Source organism: Trachinotus anak, unplaced genomic scaffold (assembly GCF_046630095.1).
Source record: "Trachinotus anak isolate AG129_WGS33_773 ecotype Australia unplaced genomic scaffold, CSIRO_AGI_Tana_v1 ptg000033l, whole genome shotgun sequence".
Classification (NCBI taxonomy): domain Eukaryota; kingdom Metazoa; phylum Chordata; class Actinopteri; order Carangiformes; family Carangidae; genus Trachinotus; species Trachinotus anak.
The window spans coordinates 2,961,009-2,979,058 of NW_027273884.1; the positions used below are offsets into that span (position 1 = coordinate 2,961,009).

The 18,050-nt window shown below is 41.1% G+C and overlaps 1 protein-coding gene across 6 annotated transcripts in view; it reads right to left on the bottom strand.

Moving 5' to 3' along the window:
* The window catches only part of alk (ALK receptor tyrosine kinase), a 204,927-nt gene that overhangs the window by 36,659 nt on the left and 150,218 nt on the right, over window positions 1–18,050 (bottom strand). For all 6 annotated transcript variants that reach the window (XM_071471040.1, XM_071471038.1, XM_071471041.1 and 3 more), the window contains 5 exons: window positions 16,845–16,979; window positions 15,971–16,074; window positions 13,611–13,783; window positions 11,700–11,794; window positions 5,132–5,251 (listed from right to left, as the gene is read on the bottom strand). In XM_071471040.1, the coding sequence (XP_071327141.1) occupies window positions 5,132–5,251; window positions 11,700–11,794; window positions 13,611–13,783; window positions 15,971–16,074; window positions 16,845–16,979 (627 nt within the window). The remainder of the gene's footprint in view (window positions 1–5,131; window positions 5,252–11,699; window positions 11,795–13,610; window positions 13,784–15,970; window positions 16,075–16,844; window positions 16,980–18,050) is intronic.

Below are 18,050 nucleotides of genomic sequence, written 5' to 3' on the forward strand. Positions count from 1 at the left end.
AACATTGTGTAGTTAAAAGAACGATGACACAATTCATAGATTCCTCACTCAACACAGCTTTTCTGTCTTAGCATGTATCCACCTTATCCAGTGACAGTTGTCCTCCTTGGGCTGGCCATTAGAAAGATGGATAAAGCCTGGTACACCATCAATGGACTTGAATGCTTAATACAAAGCTTATGGAGCACCCGAGTCCAATTAATTACAAAAGCCTTTTTGTGTGGCACTGCTCGTTATCAGTCTCATATCTGTCTTAGTGACTAATGTTCTCCCTCCAAAACCCAAAGTAACAACAACTAGCTAACTGATTGCCACAGGCCAGTGTTTATGAACAAGTAAACAATGAAGCACAGACTAATTAGGGAGCTTGTAATGGCCAAAACTTATTTTCTGTATGCAGCATTCAGGGACTGACATCTGCTGTCATTCACTTTCAAGAGCCAATTAGATTTCTTCAGTCACTGTGCCTTCTGTCTTTTTTTTATTTTTATTTTTTGTGTGACAGGAAATTATAAATAATGATAATAATAATGATGATAGGAAAACACAAAAACACAAAAAACATGACACAGAAGACAAATGATGACATTGAAGATCAATAAAATAGACACACTGATCAGACAATTAACACAAAGCAGTTATAATCAGTTACAATGCTTTACGTAATGGGAGATACAGATGGAAATTAGATTAGATCAGGGAGGGGAATGTGTAGGTAACATGCTGGATGTTCGTATGAGGAGTATGGAAGTGGTACGTATCCGTGTTTGCTGATCCTGTACAGGTTCATGTGTAGAGTAAGGACTGTACGTGAGGGGGTGGGGAGGAGGAGCGAATAACGGTATCATTATAGTATTAAGACGATGTATGGAGAAACAGGATGACAGTGCCTCCATCCACAGGGCGCGAGGAGTCACTGAATGGTTTGATGAGTATGAATCATATGCTGTGGCCTTCACAGTCACCAGATCTCAACTCACTTATGGTAGATGTGTCAGACAGGGCTCTCCACCACTGTCAATACACCACATGAGGGAATATGTTTTGAAAGAATGGTTTCATCCCCCAGTAGAGTTCAGAGACTTGTAGAATCAATGCCAAGGAGCACTGAAGCTGCTCTGGCGGCACGTGGTGGCCCAACACTTAGTAAGACACTCTCTGTTGTTTTTTTCCTTCAGTTTATCACCAGTATGTCTAGACACACACACACACACACACACACACACACACACACTACCATTGTTGTTTGATAGCATGACATTATCATGGTTACTCCCAGTGAAGGAATTATATAGATCAACAAGAAGAAAAATAAAAAGAAGAGACCAACCACGTTGTTTCACTGTTGCGAAAGAATGATAAAAAAAGCAAGAGAGAATGAGAAAAGAAAATAAGCTTTCTATCTTTGATTTGATGCCAGTTTACTCCACAACACTAGTGTTATTATTGTTGTTATATGAGCGGAAGCAGAACACCTTGATATGAAAATGTGCTGTCTGTTCAAAAAAGCTAATGCTTGTACATCCTGCTACATTTATGCAGAAAAGCAGTAAGTATAATGACATTTTTTGCATCGTGACAGTACATTGTGTAAAGTTGTTTTATCATCTTAAAAGAACCTGAAAACATTAATCTCACATACCCACACACATACACAGAGTCATACAGTGAATGGCCAGAGAAACATAAGCCTGGAGCTGATTTTGAGGTTAGTGATGTATTCCTTTCCCATCGGGAGAGGTAATCACAGAAAGAAAGGGAAGCAAGCTCATCTAGGTGGACTTTTTCTCTTCCCCCCAAAGCAGCTGATGAGTCAGCAGAGAGGGGTGGGTGCCACACAGAAGGGCAGTGGTGAGAAATGAAAGTGTCTGCTTCCAGAATAGTGGGGAATCAATGGAGGTGAGGGGAAAGGACAAGAAGAAAGAAAATAATTAAGGTGAAGTTAGGGTGAAGAAAAAAAAGAGCAGGAACAAGAAGTGGGACAACAGACTGAGATCTAGGCGAATGCTGACAGATAAAGGGTCATAATGGGAAGTAACATACAGTCAATAACACCTTTTAAATGATGAAGGTGGGTAACAAATGGAGAGACAAAAAGGAACTAAATGTCCTAGGCCCAGATATGGTGGCAGAGAGAATAGAAAGATGAAGAGGAGACAAGAGACGCTGACGTTTGGTGGGGTTAATCATTGAGCGTGTCGGGGGAAGAAGGCAGGCTTGTTGGAGTGACAGGTCTGCTGAGCTAAAACTCTCATCAGGGTTGCCGTCCTGCCCTGCAGACGTCAAAGCATCAGCTGCAGAAGGGGAGATGGGGAGAAGGGAGATGCCCGGAGAATGTTAACCACTCAAGGCTGTCTTTGAAATGACCAACACATCACTGCAAGTTCAACTTCTTTCCCCCAAGTTAATATCTATGATAATTAGAAGGGTGAGAGCAGTGTGATCTCAAAGTCCCATGTTTCTCTGAGGAGATTCAAGTCTGCTGGTTTTATTGTAACCATACTGATTATTACCTGCAAAATCACATTACAGGTTCTATATTTCACAATCAGAAAACCCTTACAGTTCACTTTACAGTGGGCATTAAGTGAACTGCAGCTGGCATCTGTCTGCTCACATTATGTATGTGGACTCGAGCAAGCATCTTAGGTATTGGCCAAAACAGTGACATGATGGTTGGACTGGGAAATAATTTCAGTCCTGTATGGCACTCGGACAGAACCAATTTAAGGATTACCAGGAGGAGAAGAAGGAGCAGTTTACTCTTATGTCTCTGCCAGACCATGTGGAGTTTTGATTGGGATTAATTGGGAGTGCAGATGAGAGACCGGCAGTGACGAAACATTGAGTGCATGGAAGGAACGTCTAGTACCGGTGGCGTGACGCCCCAGACTTATCTGCTGGAACACACAGGTGGCACGCTCTTATGCGCAGGCCAGAAAACAGGCACACGGAGAGGACTGGCAAAGAGACTGACAGAGACTGTAAAAACTTTTTTTTGATGGTCGACTGGTCCACTGGGATTTGTCCTAGAAGTCCCAATAGCCTGAACATGATTGAGCAGCATTATGTTGATGAATGAGGTAACTAAAGTTACACTGTTATTACATTTTGACTATAAACTACATTTGAACTTTAGACTCTTGTGTGGAGCGTGAAGATTTGGCTACATGCAAGACTACAGTTTGACTAGCATTTTGTTTTTTTAAACAGGATTTCTAAAGGATAATATCGTTACCAGCTGATGTTGACCATAGTTTTCCCCCTTGACATCAGTGACATGTGTGCTGGGAGCTGATGATGACAGCGGACTCCATTTCTAAGCAAACATTACCTAGTGTTGCAGACTGTTGGCACTAAGGGAGCAGAGGAAAGACACTGAACACTGAATCAGTCTACAGGCCATCAAGAAAGTGGGGGAAGTCTCATATTTAAAGGTACAGACTTGGAGAATAAAAAAGTGATTAATACATGAAAATTGTTTCACATTCTTACATACAGTACCTTTGAAATATCCTTTCTGTCGCTGCTCTTGCTTTTGCTCTTGCTGCACCAAACTCTCCTATCCTCTCCTGAAATAATCTTTATATAATATTGTATTTTAAATGTTTCCTGAAGTGCAATGTTCCCTGCTCAGTATTAAAGATTTGCTTGATGTCCAGATTAACCTTTGTTTGCTGACTGACCCATGCCTGTGGCTCCAGTTCAATGCATAATCCTGTAAGGTTATCAAATCATATTAGCCAACCAAACATTAGTCTGATCTTTGACTATCCCCGGTTCCCCCTGTAGAGACAAACAGACCGCTGTGTGTTCAGGACTGAAGAGTGACCCACATCACAGACTATTCAATCAGACAAGTTGCTGCACAAAGAGAGCCACAAATTTCACTGTGGGCTGCTGTTGAGCATTGTTGTTGTTGTGTCTGACCATCACCCTACTATTTGTCATGTATGTCAGGCACAGCTTACTCTAGCTGGTACTTATCAGCAGCTGTTGAGTTTTAAATCTGCAGTGCACAAAGACAGTGAGAGAACTTCAGGCTTAAATCAGTGATTTTTCCCATTTAATGTCAATTCTCTTTATTATTACCACTTGCTGTTCTAGTCAGTCCTCACCAGTGCAAGAGAAATTAAAACTTCACATTTTTCTGTTGTATACTTTCAATCAGACGTATTTTCAGACTGCCTATCAGACTGGCATAAAAATGGTCAGCTAGTTTGTTATGTGTGTTTTAGCACTAAGTCCTTAGGATATGGAAATATAATGTACTAACTATTTATTTTTTGTTCATGTGAAAGTCGTCTGTGCTACGTGGGACAGAAAACAAGATATAGATGAATGCAATTACAATCCTAGAGTTCAGACCAGTCATCTCTCTGTACTGGGAAAACGTCCTTCAAATCATAGTAACTGAGATAAAATTCACATTTGCATTTGTATAAGAGGTGTGGTGTCTACATGCTTGGAAAATTATGTCTGAGAAAAAGGATTATTTTTTACAGTGTTACCCTGAAATGGCACCACCTGATATCATACAGCAGAGAAGATTCAACAAGTCCAGTGTACCTCAAGCACTTCAAAGCTACTCGCTGAGGAAATGTGTTTTAGTGCTAGTTTGATATGAAAGTAACTTTAACTTATGACTTTAAATATAGAAATTGAACCTGTGCTTGTCTTTACCCTTTTGAAGCAGGGAAGAGAGTGAGTATGAGGTGGAAAATGTCAAGTCTGTGTAACTGGCTCCACTGACATTCTCAGGAGACAAATTGGAGGATTTTACACTTCAAAACTGCCTGTCCTGCTCCATTTAATGCCAAAGGAGATCTCAGCAGCACTCACACAGATGTGATGTGGTGCAGACCAGTAGGGGGCACACTTACTTTGTTGCAGCCCATGCACTGTGCCATGCTCTGCACGTGTACAGTAATTGTGAATCATTAATGCATGCAAGCGTACGTGTCTATGAGTTTAATGTGTGAGCAGAAGAGAGAGCAGGAAAGACAAAGAGAGCCAGGCATACAGAGAGAAAATGTCAATGTGGAGAGTATTCTTCTTCAGGGTGGAGGACATTCACATCTGAGCTTCACTCACACTTCAGTTTAACTGTGGCAACCACGCTCACACTTACAGTAGTCTGTGGTAGGGAAGTTCATCAAAGGGCTTCCGAAGGATGTTGCCGTAGTCTTGATGGTCGGTCGAAATGGCAGCCTGGTTGTGCTGGTGACCACTGGTGGGAATTCGCCGTTGGCTAAAAAGGAATATAATGCATTTATTGAAGAGACTGCTGTCTTTTCTCCATGAGCAGCAGTGAAATCCTGTTTGCTATCACACTAAAGAAACAAGCACAGTAAGCACAGCATCTTTAGACCACTCACTGGCACAGAAAATGTGGAACAACCAGCAGAAGTCACTCTTTCATTTGTACCACAAATGTCTATACAGAGGGAGAAGGATGCATAAATCCAGTTCCTCTCCATCACTCCCCATTGCTATCCATTCCTACCGTAGATGTGTAAGCACATTCAATCTGGGTGTTTTGTAGCAATCCATAAAGCCTCCAGCCTCACCACTTACTCAGGACTGAGATCACAAGCTTGCTGGTACCTTGATCCTGTCCCCTAAAATTCTCACCTAGAATTAAGTCTTCCGGGCAAAAAGCTGGCTGATTTGCTGCTATGGCACAAGATAGAGGAACCTTTTTTCCCCCAAAGTAAGGGAGCTTTTGGATGCTGACCTGGAATAAAGAGTCAGCTGTCCCCATTCTCTAGTTTTCAGTTGAGGTGGAGAAACAGGAGTTTCCATGGTTGCTTCACTGAATCACTGCACAGATGAATGACTTTCTTTGATTAGGTCCATGCACTGCAATCAGTGCTATAAAAGACTGCCCTGCACGCTGTTATAGAAATCTGCTGCCAGGTCTGATCGGAGAGTGTAGGGGCTACAGGAACAATCAATGCAACCCTATCAGCAGAACATAACAAAATACTATTCCAGTATTTACTTGGGGAAGTGTTAAAATGACAAAATCAATGTCCAACAACAGTATTATAACACCCTACAGGAAAAAATACATTAAAATCTACATTTAGATAATTATTTGCCAACAATCGTCACCGAAGACATTTCACAACATGTACTATTTCCTTCAACTTGTGTGGTGTGCAGATAAAATGATCAACCCAGATGCCCACACATGTTCAGCATAGCTGCTACAAATATGTCTGTGACTCTAACTCTTTTTCCAAGGAAAGGGCATGTTTTGTTCTGTCCAGCGCCTCATTTCTTTGATGCTTTGTTCTACGGAAAGAGCTGATGCCTCTGCTGCTGGATGACCCTTGTTGGTTGCTGTGAAAACAGAAGAATTTTGTAGAGCTGAGAGTCAGGGATGTCAGATAAGGTTCACCGTGGTTTGCAGAGCTGATAATGCTGCCATCACACAGTGAAATGACACTAAGCAAGAGCATAGTTTCAGATCTTGACCTCCTGCTATTCCACTAGTCTTGTCTCTGATTTATAACTTTTATAACAAAAGATACAGTTCTTGCCACCCAAAGTGCCAGGACTGCCTAGTCAGCTTTAGACCAGTGGAAATCATTTTTGTTTTATCCAGACCGCCACAATGCTTCAGTGCATCAATGCCAATGAGGTCCTTTCATTAAACACTTCCAATGTGCTCAGTGTAGATACTTGAGGCATGCAAACAAAGCATTGTAAATGATACTCCATGTACATGTGACCTGCATATAAAGTCCTGTTTTTGTCCTGCATATGGAAAAGACTATTGAGGGGACAATTACATGGTTTCAGGGCCTATTTGCATTTAATAAAACAATAGAAAAGAGAAGGCTGTAGTCTTGTAGAGCAGCAGAACAGCATACAGTTTGTTTACATTGTTACTGCCATACTCCATAGACTAGCCCTGGATGGCAAACATCAGCTATGTGTCAACTAAAGGTTTCATGAGAATATTTTCATTCAATTGCTTTGCTCTTCAAAGCCAGAACCATTCCTGAAAAAAGTTGCAGCTCCATATTTCACAGCGGCCCACTGATGAGCAGGTGCTTTTTGCAAGACCTTGGACAAGAGTTGTCTGAGCTGAATTTCAAGCAGAAACCCAACTACAAGTTTCCTAATTGTGACAAGCCAAAGTGCTGCCCACATTGTGTCATTTGCCTCCTTGGTGAAAACAAATTGTGCCTGCATTCCCATCATTCTGGCGGTATCAGGGGACAAAAACAAGACTTTTCATCTTTATCTCTGTAATCATTTTACTGCAAAAACAATCCCCCTTTTCCATCCTGGCTCCCCTGTCACCTCAGGCTGAAAGCTCACCGTTTATGACAATATGTTAAGGGGCTCCCTCAACAGCTGAAAGGTTTGGAAAGCTACTATGTGGCAGCACTCCATTTGGTCAGAGAAAACCCTCTCACTTTGACTTAGAGCAAACAACTTATCATTTGTGCTTGAGTTGAAATTTCACAGATGCTCCCCTTGGTGATATATCATTAAAGAACACTTTGTTCAAAATTCTGCAGTTTGTCTTTAAAGGCACATCAAAGGTGTGCACAGAGTCTGACAGCTTTAGCTGGTGGTCTCAACCGAAACTTTCTTTGGGGTGAAGTAATCTTTTAATTTTGGCTTCAAAGCCTAAAAAAACCTTAGCCATGCTTACCTAAAATCTACCAGCAACAAAAATCAATAGCTCATTCCCCAGTCCTGTAATCCTCAAATAAATATCATCATCTCAGTCTCCACTGCTTGGGAGCTTTGATATAGGGTTTACGTGATTTGATGGATCATATACAGCAAGAGAGTGACCATAATGTTTGATTGTTTGTGCCATTAGTACCACTTTACACAACACTGTCTCTCTATGACCCTTAGATGTGCTGTGTGTACACAAGTAAAGCAACTTTTTACATCTTCAACAAAGTCAGTAATAAGGTTCCCTTCATTGTTATTCTGTGCATGGGGGAAGCGCTACAGAGGGGCTGAGGAACAGAGAGAGCTGGGGCACACAGCATTGGTATGCTGCTGAAGCAGGAGAAGGACTCTGCAGGTCCACCATACAGCAGCATGAACCAGAGGGCAGGGCAACAGCCGGCGTGGCTGTCACTGTTCATTGGCAGGGCGCCGTAAGCTACCTGAAGCCCACCAGAGGCCTGCACTAGGGGGTGGGGTGGGGTGGGCACCTTGTTACCACCCAGACACAATCCCAAAATATCTCGAGATTGCAGTGGCTCTGCGATATACCCACACTACAGACATTTCATGAGCACAAACTGTCTTATTGCCTTTAGAAACGTGGGATTCAAAAACTGTCGAATAAGTTCTCAAACGCAAGGAAACAGTGTTACTTTTGGATTCCTAATTTCTTTACTTGCACACACTTGAAGCTGTGACTGTTGATCCAGTTTTTATAAAGATAAAAGGACAAGGTGGCTAATAAACCTGGGAGAGACCACATTTGAATAAACTGTTTTAAATTAGCCATATATGTTATCACTATGGATACACTGAGAATGTGCACTTACTGGTCCATGGTGCGTCTCCGTGTTTCGTAACAGCCCCAGGTGAAGGTGATAATGACTAAAACAAATACATTTAGTATTTCTTCATTGAATTACACACGTTACCATGACAGATAACACAAATACAACACCCAGCCAAGACACATACGCAGCTTGCAGGTGGGATAGAGAAACTGACTGGACCTTCACTGAAAGTGGATACTAAAAATCTTTGTATGGCTTTCTCTGGGTAAAACACAGTTTGAACAGGCTGTTTTCATATTGCTTTTCATCCAACACATCCAATTGTTTCCATCTAAATCTCTATTTTTTCCTTGACAGTGATGTCAAGGACCAGCTACTGTGGAGCAACATTCACAGTGTGATGTTTGGGAGGGTCTCTACAGAAGCAGCTGGTGCTGCTGTTACTCTACTGCAGAGCATGGGATGAAGTGATGGTACGTGGCAGAGAGAAAAGGATGAACTTCCTGTGCTGTCTAACCCAATAAAGTAATTTAATGATGCTGGTGAAGATAAAATGATACAACTGACAGCCAGTTCTAACACCTGAAGGGCAATGGATGCATCATCAAACACACATGCTTTCTAAACTATAAATCACACTAAGGCCTAGAGAAAAGGCTGAACCTCTGCATAATGTGTTCGCTGTATGTTTTCCAACCAAAACATATCACTGGGCTGTGTCACAATTCTCAGGGATCCATCATGCTAATCACTCACAGTAATCACTCTTGGAAACGATGGTTTTTGCTGAGCTTCAGCATCTCCCATCAACTGGTGTGACTGATAGGCGATAAAATGTGACTGTGTCAAGTGTGGCTGTAGGTAATGGATACCTGGCCTAGATTAAGAACTTGCCATCTAGAAAGTGAGCGAGTGGGGGCAGACAATCCTTCAGAGCTGCCCTTCCAGTGCTCCTGCTCCAGAGGAAATGAAACACAAATTGATGTGCAAATATCTTGTGGAAAATGTCATCTCTTTAAATAAAGAGTCCCTAACCCAATAAGCCTGTGCTGATACAGGGAGACTAGACCAACAGCAGTTTCTCACATCTAATTCAGCTGATGTACCCATGTTATCTGATTGCATTTTACAGTTAGGACAATAGTGCTGAGATTATATCTGCAGTTGCTGAATAAATTCATTACAAACATCATCTAAAGGTGAACACAAAATACATTATTTGTGTTCATACTTATTTTACATTTGAATTGGTATATAAACAATGTGTTTAAACAGCTGTTGTCAGTCACAGTAGTCATTGTATCTATCTTTCATTCATCTCTAATTCACCCAGCAATAATAAACCAAAAACCTTCTCACCTTAAATAAAAAAAAGAAGGCAGGCTCAGTTTTCTGATCTACACAGCATCATAAAGCAACAAATTAAAGCAGGACTCTGTCAGTAGGTGACACCCCTGCTCATTCTTCTTGAGTTTAATTCTTGGTGGCCAAGGTGTAGTCAGTTTAACACTGCTCCATTTTAACACAGTTCTCATTGTCAGAGCTACATTCATGTATAGAGATGCTCAGTCATTACTATTCCTGTCACTGTTCAAACAGGTTCCTCCACGTAGGCAGAGATGGGGGAGAGGCACTGAACTCCAAACCTTTCATTTCTGATTGCAGACGTGGTTGTCGTCTTACACCTGTTGTTATACTGATAAACCATCTCAATTATAACACAAATATCTGGAAAGGTGACGTGAGGTTTGACCTTTATAAGCCTGCAGCACAACATTAGAACATAAACCCCTCTCTATCAGCAACCTGTATTATGGCAGATTTGGACTTTTCTGACATTTCATTTCCCATTAATGGTTCTTAAAGAGACTGAACTAAACAAAACATAAATGGTAAATGGACTGCTTATATAGCGCTTTTCTAGTCTTATTGACCACTCAAAGCGCTTTACAACGTGAGCCGCATTCACCCATTTACACACACATACATACAGCACTTACATCTACAGTGGAGTGCTTCTAACATTCACACACACTCATACACTGATGGGACAGCCACCAGAGGCAGTTTGGGGTTCAGTGCCTTGCCCAAGGACACTTCGACATGTGGAGGAGCCGGGGATCGAACCACCGACCGTCTGATAAGTTGATGACCCGCTCTACCTCCTGAGCCACAGCCGCCCACATAATGATATATATGATTCCTATAAGGCTGCAATTCATCCATTCAAGATCATTGTTAAGAGAGAAGTAGAGGTGTAGAACAGTGGTTCCCAACCTTTTACGAATCACGGCTACTTGTAAAATCTCAAACATGTCGGCGGCCCACATCTGACCTTATAACAACGCAGAGGCCAAATAATATGTTCTCATAGCAATTTTTATCTCAATGATAACAACTGACCATTCAGGATTTATCTGAAAGCAGGAGAAACATGTAGGAAGCTCAATTTTTCTTTTTTGTTTGATAGTGGGTCACTTGTCGATTCACCATCTGTCTCTTGACTCCCTATCCTTGAAATTTTTCCTGTTGATAACCAGCTATCTATTTTGATACTCCAGATTTTGCCGTGGATGTAATCCTCTTTGCACGCAATAAGACAGGCAATAAGATAGCAAACAAGTATATGAGGTTTTCATGCCTGCGACAACACAAAAGTTCCTGTCACTGGTTTATCACAGTGATAGACCACAATTAGAGAAAAAAACAATGACTAAAATAATTTGGTTTTAAAACATTTAAAAACGTTATTCACATTTTTTCTTTTCATCAAAAATGCAATGTTTTGCAAATGTTTTGTCGGCCCACTTACAATACTTTTGCGGCCCACAGGTTGGAAACCACTGGTGTGGAGGATAGATTTTAAAAATGTATTTCAATAGTTTTGACTCAGGATTTAATGCACAGTAATATAAATGAAGAGAATGTAATGTATAGATCATGGGTGAGTAACTCATGAGGCAGACCTGTACTGATTATTCAACTGCTTGGGTCACTTTGATGTTTACTGGAGTCTATCTGGAGCCCATAGAAAGATAAAAAGTGTTTACATTGAGATTTTTTACATTGATTTTTCCCCCCATTGTTCTTGCCACGGTCAATCAATCAATTAATTAAGCAATCAGTCAATTCCATTATTTAACCAAGGCTGGATGAAGTAAGAGTGAGAAAAGAAAGACTCAACATTTTTATAGTACTCACATGCCAGGAAGCAGTCCATACTGAAAGAGATGTTGTCAAGAGAGATGGCTGAACCGGGTCCAGGTCCGTCTTCTGTGCTGAACTGCAGCCAGAACCTGTGGAGGGACAGGGGTGTTTTAACTGCCCTACCACCTGTGAATGGTTGGATAGCCTCTGACTGAAGTGATGCGAGGAAAACTTTATAGTGCTTTAAGAAAAATACCATTGAGGTTTGGCTCTGGAGGGTGTGCATTGTGTGCCTTATGACAGCTCAGTTTGTACTGTCAAGAACTGTTCACTATCTCTTTTAGCAGAGACAAAAGAGCACAGTTCGACTGCAGACAGGGAAGACATACATTTTCTGGTACAAAATGAAATACTTTCATGCAAAATAATTTAGACAGACATGGTTACACAAACATGGTATGAGATAAACGTCTGAAACCTTTAAAGCAACAGTTTGACTTTCAGTCTCTCATAAATATTATGGGGGGGGGCAGCTGGTTAGCTTAGCGTACCCTCAAGACTGTTAACAGAGGAAACAAAAGCAGAATCAAAATCCAACTACCAGCTTCTCTGAAGCTCACTTACATATTACATTTTCTTTGCTGGGCCAGTTGACAGGAAACAGAGAATTTTGTAAGGTTGAACAAGATATAAACTGTTAATTTGTGATGTTTCTGATAGGTGGATTTTAGGCCCTGTTAGCTGTCTATCCCTGTCTCTAGTCATATTCTAAGCTAAGATAACCAGCTGCTCACTCCAGCTTTATATTTAGCCTACACACTTGAGTGACATCAATCTTCTCATCTAACTCTCAGGTAAGAAAGGGAATAAGCGTATTTCCCAAAATGAATAAAGTATTCCTGGAGTTAAACACATTTTTCACCAAAGTGTGAATGGTTTTAAGGTTGCAGAGTTTATTTTCATTTCTTTCTTTCTTTCTTTAAGGCAGTGATGCTCACAAGAAGGGACTGGGCTGTCTGTGGTTGTAACAGTAACATAACCTACAGTGAGTTTTGGATCAAAAAGAATTTCCCTCGATCGGAGCTTTTTATCTGTCAATTGTAACATTTAATATGACAATTGTTGCTAAATGCTGAATGGTAATCATACTGTATCTCTATTCTTGTTGTCAACGCAAAGGTTCTGAAACCAAAGACACTCCTGCTGAATCATACATACATATACTGTCTGCTATGTCCTGACTCTTGTCTGCACTTTCGGCTGTATTTCTGATTCCACTTAAGCTCTACAAAGGTCACCATGCAGAGACTGGCAGGTTCACCCCGTGGTTACGGACATGACATTCTAATTAAGAGCAGAAGCACAGCTGACTACATAACCCAGGAATCAAAAATTAATCACTCTTAGTGGAGTAGGATTATCCAAGCTCGAATGGCAAAGAAACCCCCAGTCAGGCAAACAGATGAAATGCTTTATCTGGTGTTCTCCTTTTTTTTCTTGCTTTATTCTATTTTGTTTTAATTTCTCTCTTCTTCAAGGGTAAATCAGGGCTATAGCTAATTGGAAGGCAAGTAGGGTGGGTAGAGCCTTGTGTATTGATTTCTACTCTCTCTATCACAAGAGAGTGGAATAAAGAAAGATATTTTGTGCAACAGTACACGTGGCAGGTCCATGGTATAAGACTCCCTATGGGATTCATTAATTTTGTGGAGTTGAGAGGAAATGTTTAAGAGAAAATGGAATGTAAATGTTGAAAATCTGCATTTATAAGAGGTGAAAAGAAGGAGGAAGGTTTCTTAAGTCTTTCTTTGCTGTGGGAGCACATAAGTATTTGTGGGAGCATGTTGAAGGTTTGTTGCGATGAGAGCTTTTCAAAGTGGAACAACCATTTCAGACAGTCTGAACACAAAGCCTTGATATAGCCAAAACTATGTCTTGGTGAAAACAGGTGAGCATTTATCTTACCAGTCTGACAGGGCGTAAAGGGGAAGTACAATGAGTTTCCAACCCCTTTCAGATTTGGGTTCACTGGCTGAGTGCCACAGTCTGTGCTGCTCCTCCGGGCCTGTACTGTTCTTCACTATCCACAGAGACAGCGACCCCTTCTGTAAACCTCCAGAACATAGCCAGAACCGCACCTGTTGAAGGAAGTTGGAATTTCAAATCAAAATAAAGCCAAATAAAGTTTTAGTATTCGGTATAGGTAAGCACAAAGTTGAAAATTTTTGAGGTGCATACTGTGTGTCTGTTTGTAAAAATCCCACAACAACTTGTTGAATTGAAGTAACCCAGCGAAGGGTGTTGTTAGTCAAGAAAAGGATGCACTTCAAACTACACAGAGATCAGCAACAGCCATCTGTTCAGTTCTAATTATTCTGAGATTAATAGAATTCAACTAGAATGTGATTTGGGTTATTTTGCTATCTATGCTGCTCCTGCATGCTTCAGCACAAATCAATCTCATTTCACTGTTTCCAGGAGGGACATGATGGGAGTATACCTGCTGAAAATTAAACAACACAGAGGCCATAACAGGAATTAAACAGTAAAAACACGTCTCAATCTAAAGCGTGCTAACAAGCATGGGATGTGATCATGTCCCTTCACAGTATTTTATTGGAGCCAAGAACATAATTCTTGCTTCACCATTTAGGTGGAACAGACGTAGCTTAAGCCTGATGAGAGGCACACATAGAGACGATGCTATCCAGACAACTGAATTCACTGCGTTGAGTGCTTGCACTGTGCTTGTCTGATAGCAGGTTGTGGTCCTTATCGTCAGCTGTGAAACCACATGGTGACCGTTTAAACATCAAGATTACAGGCAGTGCACAGCACACACTGGGCACGACATGAAAGTGAATGTGGTCTGTAGCTAATACCCAAAACTAATATCCTCAACATAGTTGTCCAAGAGCAGACAGGCTAGATTGAACAGCACCAATTCAGTGTAGAGAAAAGGATTTAGAGTGTTAATCTGGAATCATGGCTAATCTTTGGCTGCGCACCAAGGTGCTGGGAGGCCAGGTCTGCCCATGGTGCCTGACTGCCTCTACTGCTGCCCTCACATATCAGACACCTCTAATTCACACCTGAGAGACAACAACATTCTTCTCCTTTATTTTTTATTATTTTATTTTTCTGCTTTTCCTTTCTGTCTTCCTCACAGTAAGTTTCTTTTTATGTTAAGACTAACTAATTTCCCCTCTGTCTCTGTTATTATCTTTGTTTCCTGACCTCTTTACCTCCGCATCACCTTCCCACCTCAATCCCTCACTTCTGTCTCACCTGAATCACTCCTCGCCTCCACTTCAAATGTGCAAAGTGAACAAGCAAAGGGCGAAACGTCGCAATACTGAGCAAGATTAAAATCACTAACATAAGTCTAAATGCTAGATGCAAGAGCGTCAATCAAGGCTTTAAGCACACAACCTCTTCACCTAGAGAGCTGCTCTGTGAGCTTCATGGTCTGAATAATGCATGACTTTTAATATTTTCACGACAGGTCAGGAGGTGCAACCTGTGATTGACAAGGTCGTCCTCACTGTCTGTTAGGATCTCTCAGGGACCTGCACATGGCTCAGTGCTAACCTACTGTTAGCACATTAGCATTTGATTTTTGTGCAGTTTTTCTCAAAGCAATTAACAAATCTAATTACTTAAAATGAGTGAACATCTATGTTTCTTTTCTGGTGATAATTGGAGCACAATGAGTTCATAATTAAGATAAACTACACAATTATAAATGTCCTGCTCCTTAAAAGTTTGAACTCCAGCCAAACTTGCGTTAGGTAATATTACATCTGCTGAAATCATTATTCTTCCTCATCTGAAAAAAACATTTTCTTTTGTAAAAGTGAAGCAAACAACAAACTTTGACAATACCCATATTAAAGTATAAAAAATCTAAGGGCAACATTGTTTGCCTATGTGTTTTTTTTTTGTAAGCTGGAGTTTTCAACCAATAAATTAATATTATTAATATCCTTTTACCCTATCAGCTAATTCAAGCTGATATCTGCTAGTGACAGCTGTCGTTTCAGCCGGGAAAATCCTTCATCAGCTTGAAACGAGAAGCCTGCTTTTCTTTGTGACATCACAGACCCATGTTTTCAGAAAGTACAATGTTGTGGTGTGGGTGTTGTGACTCTGTAAAATGCATACCTGCTGTGAGAGAACGGAAAGATTGTTAGGTGCAGCAATAGTAACAATGGGGGATGGGGCTGAGTGACCTGTCAGCTGTGCACATCTGATCATGTCTGTGCATGTCTGAGAATGAAGATTATATTCACACTGTGGACAGACACACTCTATAATTTGCTCACCGTGCATGGGGAGTTTCTTAGAGGAGGGGGGAAGAGAGGGCTCCTCAGTAATGCTGAGCCACGCTGGCCTTTGGACTGACCTCCTTCCACACTGAATGTAGCACCTTCAACACACAAACACACACACACACATTAAACACACAGAATAAAAAATGTGTGAATCTTGGCATGTAAAATTAAAGAGAAATCTTACAACACATTTTCTGGCTTTGAATTGTGAGAGTATTGGCTAGTTTTTCCATTTCTCACTTTGCAGCACTCGGATGCACAACTTAACCAAAAAGCACAGGTCAACTGAGCCACAGCAAAAAACAATACAATTAACATTGATTTTCTGTCTTTCTACAGTAATTATTGCAGTAATATAGTGACGAAAAAAATCACCAAATATGAGAAAAAGTACAACGCTCCATTTATAGTTTCTCCAAGCTACCACTGAGATTTCTGTAAATAGCTGAGAACAAAAACATGCCTCAGCAAACCAAGACTTTAAAACCTCATCAAGAGACACACTGGAGTCACTGTACTGACGAACTTGAGATGCAGGGCTCAGAGTCTATATGCTGGAGCTTTTATACCCAGTGGGATGCTGTTCGTAGCAGTGCAGGGAGCTCTGAACAAAACAACATGCCTGTGCCCGACTCATCACAGGTTCTGATGATCTTTCCACATTCACAGACTGAACATACTCAAATGTTTGGGATTATTGGTTTAAAATGCCCCCAGTCTTGCTTTACTGTTAAATTTTCCCCTTTGAAGTTTTTTTTAATGAAGTGTTACAGCTATACACACTGTTGGAAATACTGCATGAAGGCAATTTCATCATTAGATCAGAACAGCGTTTATGAGATTTTAAGAGATGTGTATGAGTCACCTGATGATGGGCAGCTGTGTCTGGTGGCCTTGGCTGGAGACTGGACTCTTCTCCAGGAGAGACCGCGACCCATTAATGACTGCCAACTGCACTCGCCTTCCTCAAAAGAGCAGTAGCTCCCATTGAGAAAGTGGCCTGCAGAGAGACAGGAGAGAGAATATATCAAGGGATGAGGGGAGGAGATGATATTGAACGGGGGGCATGTAATGAGCGCACAGGCCAGGCAGAGGGGTGAAAGACGAGAGAATGGAGGGGGACACTGACAGCCAAACAGCCAAGGAGAAAGAGAACAGGGGTGGGGTGGGGACTGGTGATCAAGGAGTTGAATGACAGTGAAGGCGAATAGGTTGAAAGGAGGGAGGCATACAGGAGGTGAAAACTAATGGCTCACAGGACTCAATGTGTTGGTGAAAATTAGAGCTGAGGTGCAGTGGGAGGGGGGCTCTCAGAGTGACTCTAGAAACAGAAGCAGTAAATGGAAAAAGCCTGAAGTATCTAGAGGGGTAGATAGGAAACAGTAGGGGAAGAAGGAAGAAGCTCTGAGGGTAAATGAGAAAGCTGAGGTGGTGACATGATGTGTTTAGGTGAGCCGGTTGACACTCAAAGAATGAGCCCTGGAAGAATGGAGAAAACCTGTGGAACCACTAAAAAGAAGTGTGTGTGTGTGTGTGTGTGTGTGTGTGTGTGTGTGTGTGTGTGTGTGTGTGTGTGTGTGTGTAAAGAAACTACATGATTTTCAAACAGGGTTTCTCCTTTTATGTTTAAATAACTGACAGATGAAGTCAAATACAACTGAAGTGGTACAAATATTGTAACATCCATTCTTTTGTCAAAGGTGCAATTTTGATCAAATTTTCTCTTTTCCAGTCTCTCTTCAGTTATGGATAACAGATGTGCATATATGTATAGGGCACCACGTCAGTTTAAATATTTTAAACTACTGTCACTGAGTCCTTCCAAGGTGCTGAAATGACAGCATTGGAAATACCTGCCATATAAATAAATTAAATAACATGGATTATTTAATCGTGCCACTCACTGTGCTGAAGTCCAAATCAGAGATATATGTGTTCTGTGCTATGGAATTAAATGAGGCATATATTTTTTTCATGGCACAGATCTATTGAGTCCTATTGTGGAACTATTCCTGTTTAGTGATTTTAGGTGTTGCTGATAACTTCTGATGTTAGTTTGTGATAACTCTGA